The 9169-nt window shown below is 35.2% G+C and overlaps 1 protein-coding gene across 3 annotated transcripts; it reads right to left on the bottom strand.

The window, feature by feature from the left end:
* Positions 1-1894: 1894 nt before the first annotated feature.
* Positions 1895-8780, bottom strand: LOC141590951 (heat shock cognate 70 kDa protein-like). Of its 3 annotated transcripts, none has more exons than XM_074411458.1 (3): positions 8620-8780; positions 4653-4917; positions 1895-3512 (listed from the first exon to the last, which is right to left on the bottom strand). In XM_074411458.1, the coding sequence occupies exons 2-3, from the start codon at positions 4867-4869 to the stop codon at positions 2053-2055; spliced, it is 1677 nt and encodes a 558-aa protein (XP_074267559.1). In that variant the 5' UTR covers positions 4870-4917; positions 8620-8780; the 3' UTR covers positions 1895-2052. The 3 variants fall into 3 exon arrangements, with proteins under 3 accessions (XP_074267559.1, XP_074267560.1, XP_074267558.1); XM_074411459.1 differs by having other exon boundaries at positions 4653-4882; positions 8620-8720; XM_074411457.1 differs by lacking the exon at positions 8620-8780 and having other exon boundaries at positions 4653-5058.
* Positions 8781-9169: the final 389 nt, after the last annotated feature.

Here is a 9169-nt window from a genome sequence, read left to right as displayed (position 1 = left end):
CACTCGCGTGAGAAATATGTGAGACCGAAGGTCTCTATTTATACTAATCACGTGGAGGAAGTAGGCTTTTTCGGAGAAACTTTGGAAGTGAATCTCGAAAAGATATGAAAAGATACGAAAGAATACGCAGAAAAGGACTTGGGAAGAAGCGCAGCAGGCACTGCGTCTCTTGGAAGAGGTGCAACACTTGCTGCGTCTATTCCCAAGTGGTTTCCTCCTGCGGAAAAAAGATTTCCGTGTTTAGTTTATGGAATAACGGAATAATTTGGTTTTCCTTAATATTTTGTGTGAATATTACGGGAATTTTTTTACCAAAGATTAAAAGATTTATAAAATATGGAATAGAAATATCCGGAACATTCCAGAATATTCCGACTCGGCATTTTAATGGTTGTCAGAAAATGAAGACGGTTTTAGGTCCGGACTCCAAATGTACTCTAATTACTGCCAAAACGACCGTATCGGCACGTAGATGACATTTAAGAGGTAGACATAAATGTTTGAGCGATCACTTGACGATAAACTTACGAACTGTCACAAATCGTTCCACGTACCAAACATGCGGCCCAATCATCACCGGGTGGTTTGCGGGAGGTGCAGAAATGACGTATCTACAAGAAGCAAGTTGGTGATGCTAGAGGAGATGGTTCCTCGAAGAGCACTACTCAAAAGTTTGTCTTGACGGAGCCAATTGAAGTGAGCCGGATTAGAGACACTGCCGGTCTTGTCATCAAGAATGGTTTTGGGTGGACAAGGATGGGTTCCATCGAAAAATTTCATGAGGTCATAGCTGATGAGCAAGTCCTCGATTTGACGACACTAGGCACGATACATTGAGGGTGAAAGCTCGACAACATTGGCAAAGTTGACGGCAAAGATGGGATTTTTAGGGTCACCGTGATTGGGCAGAACTTGAGCTTGTCCTGCCATGGTGAGGGAAGTTGTGATAAGAAAGAAGAGAGGAATAAGGATGAATCGTTTTAAGCTCTTTATACCATGTAGAAAATGTATAAAGATTAACTTAATTTACATTGAATGAAGGAGGCAGTATATATATACGACTAGACTAGAGCACAAGCAAGCTATAAGATACATGAATCATAAGATAATATACAATCTTGAATAATAAGAAACAAATAACTAATTACAAGATATTATACTAAAGGAAATCGTAATCAAAGATTACGTATTATCTTCAATAATTAGCGGGTAAGTATCGGGTAAGGTTATCAACATATATTTTATCTTATATATTTAGTTTTAGATGGTAATTTTATGTTTAAATAATGGGTAAGTGTATTAATTTTAGTTTTAAGTTAAAATAATTAAGATGAATGTCAATGTGGTGTTATTTAAACTATTATTAAGCTAGTTCATTATCGGGTCATCAATCGGGTTGTGAGAATATCGGTCACGGGTCGGGTCGGGTTTCGGTCGGGTCGGGTCAGTTTTTGCCCGCTCTAGTTCAAATGCATGCATTGCTATGATGTTGTATGTTCAGCTAACCTTGTTCCTTCCATGGTCTATTACGCCGGCATTAGGATGCCAACGGGCGCGATATAGTTAAGACACCTTCTGGGAAAGCATATGTTATGTCTGCTAGTTCTTGTGAAGCATCAAAATTAATACTCCGTATGTCCAAGGAATTAGATCCATATACGGAGTATTAATTTATGAGATCACATTTTCAAGAGAGATTTTCGAATGCCCGTGATTTAGATATACGTACAACGTAAAAGTGATGATCCCTGTTATTATCCTTAACTGTTGCAAAAGTTAGTTGAAACATTTTTCTACCTCGACACTTAATGGCCTGGGAAGACAACTTTGAACAATCTTCAACAACTTAGATATTTTGATTACATTATCAATGGAATCACTAAAAAAAGAGATAGTACGACACAGAATTTCAAAATAATGTCAGTAAGTTTAAGCTCGTTTGGTTCCAACGAGACGAAAGAAAATATAACATGATTCACGCTTATGCATTTTAATAAGGGAACAAACTCGAACAAAGGTCGTTCTTGGCATTGTTTGGATCATACGAAATTTTCAAGAGAATTTCTCTAAAGAGTTCATGGCTTCAACCAATCTCTTGTACTTCTCATCTTGAGCCTTGTATTTTTCAGCATCATTCATCATTTTATTGACCTCATCTGTTGAAAGTCCCCCATGGCGATTTGTAATAGTGATTTGATTCTTCAACCCAGTGCCCAATTCCTTAGCAGACACGCTTAAAATGCCGTTGACATCAACTTCAAAGCAGACTTCAAACTCGGTGTCACCTTCCGGTGCAGGTGGAAAACCAGATATCTCAAACTCATCTAGGAAATTGTTGTCTCTGGCCATAAGTCTTTCCCCCTCATACACTTGGAAACATGCAGAGGTCTGATTATCGTGAGCAGTAGCTCGTTTTTCCGTTTTTCTCACCGGGATGGAGGTATTTCTTGGAATGATTACACTTAATTCACCACTAAATATCTTAACACCAAGCGATAAAGGTATGACATCAACTAGAACAATATCATGATTACTACTCAAAACACCACTCAAGGCAGCAGCATGGACAGCAGCCCCATATGCGACAGCCTCGTCCGGATTGATGCTTCGACAGAGCTCCTTCCCATTGAAAAAATCTTTCAAGAGTTGTTGAACTTTAGGAATCCGGGTTGACCCTCCAACAAGAACTACATCATCAACATCATTCACATTCATCTTTGCGTCTTTCAAGCACTTGTCGACAATGTCTAAACAATTTTTGAAAAATGTCTCATTTAAATTCTCAAAACGGGCACGGGTTAGTGTTGAAGTGAAATCAATGCCTTCATAAAGACAATCTATCTCGATGTTGGTTTGAGTTGCTGCTGAAAGGATTCTCTTAGCTCTCTCAGAAGCAGACCGTAATCTTGCTCGCGCCCTAGGATTTTCGCTAATGTCCTTTTTATGCTTTCTTTTAAACTCCTCTAAAAGATAAGTCACTAGGTTGTTGTCAAAATCCTCTCCTCCAAGGTGGGTGTCTCCACTTATCGCCTTAACATGGATTTCACCCCTTTCGATTGCAACCAAGGACACGTCGAATGTCCCTCCACCCAGGTCAAAAACCAACACATTCAGTATTGGAAAATTTCGGTTGCGTACAGTAGTATCAAGACTATAAGCCATGGCAGCAGCTGTAGGCTCGTTAATGATACGAACCACATTGAGCCCTGCAATGGCTCCAGCATCTTTGGTTGCTTGACGTTGTGAATCGCTGAAGTATGCTGGCACAGTGACAACGGCATTCTTCACCGTGGTACCAAGAAAAGTCTCAGCGATAGCTTTCATCTTCGAAAGGATCATGGCTGATATCTCTTCTGGAGGGAATATCTTTTCTTCCCCCATATAGTTGGCAACAATCATTGGCTTCTCATATTTACCCAAATCAGTTCCATCTATAACTTTAAATGGCCACAATTTAATGTCCTTTTGTATATTATCATCCCTGAAACGTCTACCTATAAGTCTCTTTGAATCTGTCAAGACAATGTAGAGTATATATAATTCAAAACATGAATAAATGTCTTCTTAACACATACTCCCTCCGTCCCACTGAATTGTTGTCCTTTTGTTTTGGCACAAAGACCAAAGAAAGAGAAAATGACCAATTACTAAATGACAAGTGGAACAAATTGATTGTGAATGATTAAATTGTTGATCAAGTTTATTCTTAAAATAGAAAAGACAACAACTCACTGAGAAACACCAAGATGGAAAAGGACAACAAATGACCGGGACAAATGAGTACATCACACAGGCTTTCAACATAGTAATAATAATACCAAGCAAATAAAAAAAAAAGATACAAATGGTGCCCACTGGGGCCATTTGAAAGTGCTTTTTTTTTTTTTACACAATCATGAAAATAGGATGGATCCGCTACTCCAATAAGTCTTGCTTAAGACGGTTTAAATTAAGGGTGACTAAATGTTACCATTTTTTTAATTAATTAGTCTTACTATAGACGGATATATCCGTCTACACAAAAATTTCGGAGAGACGGTATCTCAATAACCTTCTTGAGAAATCTTTCACATGATAAGGTGAGGGACCTACTGAATTTCTTTTTTCCCTATTATGTCTCTCACTAAATTAGTAGGAGACGGTCTCTCATGAGACCTACTGGTCCGTCTATAGTGAAATACAGGTCAAATATGCTTAGAGTGCTAACATTTTTGGGCTCCGCCATACAACTTGTTGCTTGTGTTATGCATAGAGTGGGTGGATATTTGACCCGTCTATAACTATAGACGGATATCTCCCATTTATAATGAGAATTTGTGTTTTTTAATAGAATGTAACCATTTAATGACAAAATGGTATACCTAAAGTTGTCACTTTTACCCTGAAAATGATGTTAACATTTTATCAGAAAATAGCAACATTTTATCGTAAAATGGCTACATTGTGTCCGTCTTATTTCAAACAGAAAATAGCCCGTCCCGTCTGAAATAAGAATTTGCGCCGCTCTAATCATTTCTCTCCATTTTCTACCATTTATTCTAACATAATTATTTTAAATGAATTAATAATAGCTATATTGTAGGGTACAAACTTAAATAAGAACATTGAATTGGATGGGAAAGTGTATTAGACATGGAGGAAAGGTGACTAACCAAATATTGTGTTCACAGGGTTTCTGGCAACTTGATTGACCGCAGCTTCACCTATGAGACGTTCAGATTCCGTGAAGGCAACACATGAAGGAGTTGTATGGTTACCCTGGTCGTTGAGGATTATCTCAACACGGTCATGACGCCAAATTGCAACACATGAATATGTCGTCCCGAGATCAATCCCAATCACTGGCCACATTACTCCGTCTCCCGCCATTTATTGTCTTATGCTAACCTCGATAGTACCAGAGAATCAGCGACGTAGCTAAAAGTGGGTAAAACAAACTTTGATATTCGTTAATTTGCTTTGATGTGTTGTGCGGAAGCGTTGATACTCTTTTTATTGAAAGGGATGAGTATAAACTAGCGGATAGTTGAAAAGCTAGTTGATCAGCTAAGTAATTATATTAAAAAATGATTACCAAACGAACTTAAAAAATAACTGACAATTATAAATAAATAAAAAATTAATGTTGGTCTTATAAGATCAATCTATCTCATTGTAGACGGATATTATTCGTCTAAAACTGTAGATGGATAGTGACCCTTTCACAAAATGCAAGTGGAAGGGCAAGTGGGGGTATTCATTTCCCACCCACTTACAGTATTCACTTTCATTTTGTGAGAAAGATACTATTCGTCTACAGCTTTAAACGGATAGTGTTCGTCTAAAGTAAGAATTTGTATTATAAGATATAGTTATTTCTCATATGCTACCCTCTAGGTAGCACAGACACTACTCCTAACCAGTCGTCACGTATTCGACACCGTGTCTAGCACCGACAGTCGTCGAACATACGCGGACACACCTAAATGTGTAGATACCTATAAATGAGGAATGAGATGCGAAAGACGGAAAGAGATTGATTATAAGACGGGTTTAAGTTGTAATGAGAATAAGTCAAAGTCAAGTCAAATTTTACCTTATCAATCATTTAAATTTAATATCAAATACATTTATAAAAATAAAATGTTATGTTAATTATATCTATAAAATATACTCCCTCCTATTCAGGGTTTTCTCCCCTTTGTTTGTGGGCACGGGTATTAAAACGGGGAATAAAATAAGAGTAAAAGAGTTGGGTTGGTTGGTGATAGGAGAGAGGAATGAATAATTAGAAGTTAAATAAGGAATTGTGAGGCCAAAACATTAAGAAAAGTTATAAAATATGGGTAAAAGAGTTGGGTGAGGTTTGGTGATAGGAGAGAGATGAATAAAATAAGGGTAAAAGTTTCCAAAATAAGAAAGAGAAAGAAAACCTGAATAATCCGTTTTAGAAAACAGGGAAGAAAACAGTGAATATGAGGGATTATATTTATCAAATTTAAATAACGTGTATATTTTATCAAATTTAAATAACGTGTTCGTGTCCTAGATTTCATGGGATGTCATATCATGTGTCCGTATCGTATCCGTGTCCGTTTTGGTGCTACCTAGGCTACCGTAGATAGCATTTCATTCCAGCTCGCTAATTTAACTAATTCAGCTACTTAACAAACAATTGCACAAAACTATGCTACCAAGAACATTCAATAATAACCGTCTGATACTTGAAACTAAATATATCCGAACCAACAAGATCTAAACCAATATACCAAAATAAAAAAAAAAAAATACTCCCTCCCATCCACTCTTTTCTTCCCTATTTCCTAAAACGGATTATTCAGGTTTTCTTTCTCTTTTCTTTTTGAGAAAGTTTTTATTAATATTATACTCCTACCTCTCTCCACTCATCAAACCCTACCGTATCTTTTATTAATATTTAATTCTAATTATTCTCACCTCTCTCCAATAATCAAACCCTACCCATCTCCTTTATTAATATTTAATCCTAATTATTCATATTTCTCTCCAATTACCAACCTCACTCATACCTTTATCAATATTATACTCTTCACCCTTAATCTTCATGCTCACTTAAAAGAGGAAGAAAAGAGTGGATGGGAGGGAGAATTTATTTTCTCTTTGAAACACTCAGGGTTTTTTTTTATTAATTTTTTTTTTTTTATTAATGGTATTATGAATTATTATATCCAAATTGAAAAGTATAAGGTATATTTAAGCTATTTTCTTTTACTTTTCAGTCAAGAAAATTATGACCCCGAATTTAATTGAACTGATATTGACCCGATCCGAGCAACACTCGACTTGAAATACACACCAGTTAAAGTGGCTAACTGAAATGAACCAATCGAAATCGAAATGAAATTGAAACTAAAGTCATGTCGATTTAAATTGAATCCTCTATCTACTAAAAGAATAGGTGATTTCTATCATTTCCCGCCAAAAAGCATATTCTCAAAAAAGAAAACTAGTGATAATTATATTCATACACTAAATAAGGAAATTAACAATTACAATTTATTTCATCTATTATATATTCATTAAGATTAATCTTTTTATCAAATTATATTATTTTAACTAAACTTTAAACTATAATATTTTAATTAAATTAAAATAAAATTGATCCTATTATTAGATGATGAGTTGGGTCATATTCTGTATAAAACCAAAACTAGCAATCGTTGTTATTACTTTTGTGACAATTTTCAGTTCTAGCTTTTATTTATCAAAACAAAATACAATTATGAGAAATGCAAACAATTAAAAGGTACTACTATTATAAAAGTAATTTTATAAAAATATTAAACTTTAAGTACCGTGGATATAAAGCACGGGATCTAAACTAGTTGATATATAATCCGATATGAAATCGAACCAAAGAACATGTTTACCATGTCTAGGTAAAATGACTTGTCAAACCGAATTTATCATACATAAGTAAGTCAGTTAGTCTTGCTGAAGACGGGTCGGAGCAAGTGACGGGTAATGCCACTCACAAAACGGATAGGGGGGACAAGGTGGGGGCACCCCATGTGCTTCCCTCTCTCCTCTATTTGGGTCATATGTGAGAGGAAATGGTATCCGTCACTCCAAAGTGACGGATACGTGCCATCTTCAATGAAATTTTGTATAGGTAGTTACTCGTATATATAAGATCCTAAAATTATTCAGTTTCAAAAATAAAAAATGAAGTCATTAACTTTACCTCCCTCATATGAGTCATATCCGAAGTCCAACTATTCAAGGGCAATGTACTTAAAAAAAAAAAAAAACAAAAAAAAGACAAAAAAACAAAAAAAAAAAAAAAAAACATTCAAGGGCAATCTTGTCGGCTAAAAGATGTCAAAAGTAAGAAACTTTACTTTTAACACAAAATTTCATTTGTGACGGCACGTATCCGTCACTTTGGAGTGACGGATACCATCTTCTCTCACAAATAACCCAAATAAAGGAGAGAGGGAAACACATGGAGGTGCCCCCACCTTATCCCCCCTATTCGTTTTGTGAGTGGCATTACCCTTCACTTGCTCCGACCCGTTTTCAACAAGACTAATTGTACTTTTAATCTCAAAATATTTCATACAAACCTCGAGAACTTGTGGGTAAGTGGGTAGTGTGAGAAATCAGACCAAACTGAATCCGATTAAAGATCGAAATAAAATATTTAGGTCGGCTGAAGACTGGACATAAAAAATTCGGTCGAACCGAATTGAACCCGAATTTTTGGGTTTGGTACCGTCTTGACCGAAATTTTCTAAATTTTCATCATTAAATATATGATAAGAAAATTGAATTTTATTAAATTAAATAAACTAGCTGATTAAAACATATTTAACATAAATAACCATCAGTATTAAAATACTTGATTACTCCTATTACTTTACAAAGTTGAGAAATTTGTCACAAAACATTTAAATTTCGGTCCATTCGATCTGAACAGAAATTAATCGATCTTGGATCGACCGAATCGGAAACTGATACTTTAGAGGGTATCTTTAACTTATTTTTTTTTTTACGAGAATTAAAAAGGCGATTCTTAATTTTGGATAAATTACGAGATAGAAGGAAAATAATCACAAGATTGCAATTACTCAAAAAAGGAAGTGTGTTGAAAAAAATTACCTTAATAAGGATTATCGGGGGCAGAGGTAGAAATTAGGATTTGCTGAAATAACCGATCAAAATTTAACTCTACAAATATGTAGCAAGTACAAACCAGCAAAATGCCAAATTTATGGGCTCCTCTTTACTTTTTTTCGTTAAAGTGAAATACGCACGACGCTACAGGATGATGCGCCAAGTCCCACTATATGAATTATGAATTGCACAACGAAGACTTGGCTTTCCAATAGGAAACTCACTTTTTCTATGTTATTAATCCAATGGTGAACCCAACTAATCACCTACCCGGCCAAATTTAAAATTCTTTTATATTCGTTTTATTATTTTTTTTTTGAAGGGGCATTTTATTATTTATTTTTACGCTACTTGAAAAATATAATTTATTTTGTCCTAAAAAAATTAAAAATATAAACAAAAATACTAAAATACAAACATTGATTTTTTCAATCGTACTTAATTTGTGACACCCTCATTCATTGCGGAAAAATAAACACGTAATTCTAGAATAAAACTGCATGGATATGTTTGTAATAGGTTCATTTGGGTAAAA

This window comes from Silene latifolia, chromosome 7, assembly GCF_048544455.1.
Source record: "Silene latifolia isolate original U9 population chromosome 7, ASM4854445v1, whole genome shotgun sequence".
In the NCBI taxonomy this organism is placed as follows: Eukaryota; Viridiplantae; Streptophyta; class Magnoliopsida; order Caryophyllales; family Caryophyllaceae; genus Silene; species Silene latifolia.
Note: the sequence above shows the minus strand (reverse complement) of the source record. Positions and strands in the feature narration are given on the sequence as shown.

Bases quoted from the DNA above. Each gene is read 5' to 3' on its own strand.
- LOC141590951 (XM_074411458.1), bottom strand. From the start codon at position 4,869: ATGGCGGGAGACGGAGTAATGTGGCCAGTGATTGGGATTGATCTCGGG. The intron at 3,513-4,652 runs GTTAGTCACCTT...TTGTCTTGACAG, and splicing joins CCCTGTGAACACAATATTTG to ATTCAAAGAGACTTATAGGT.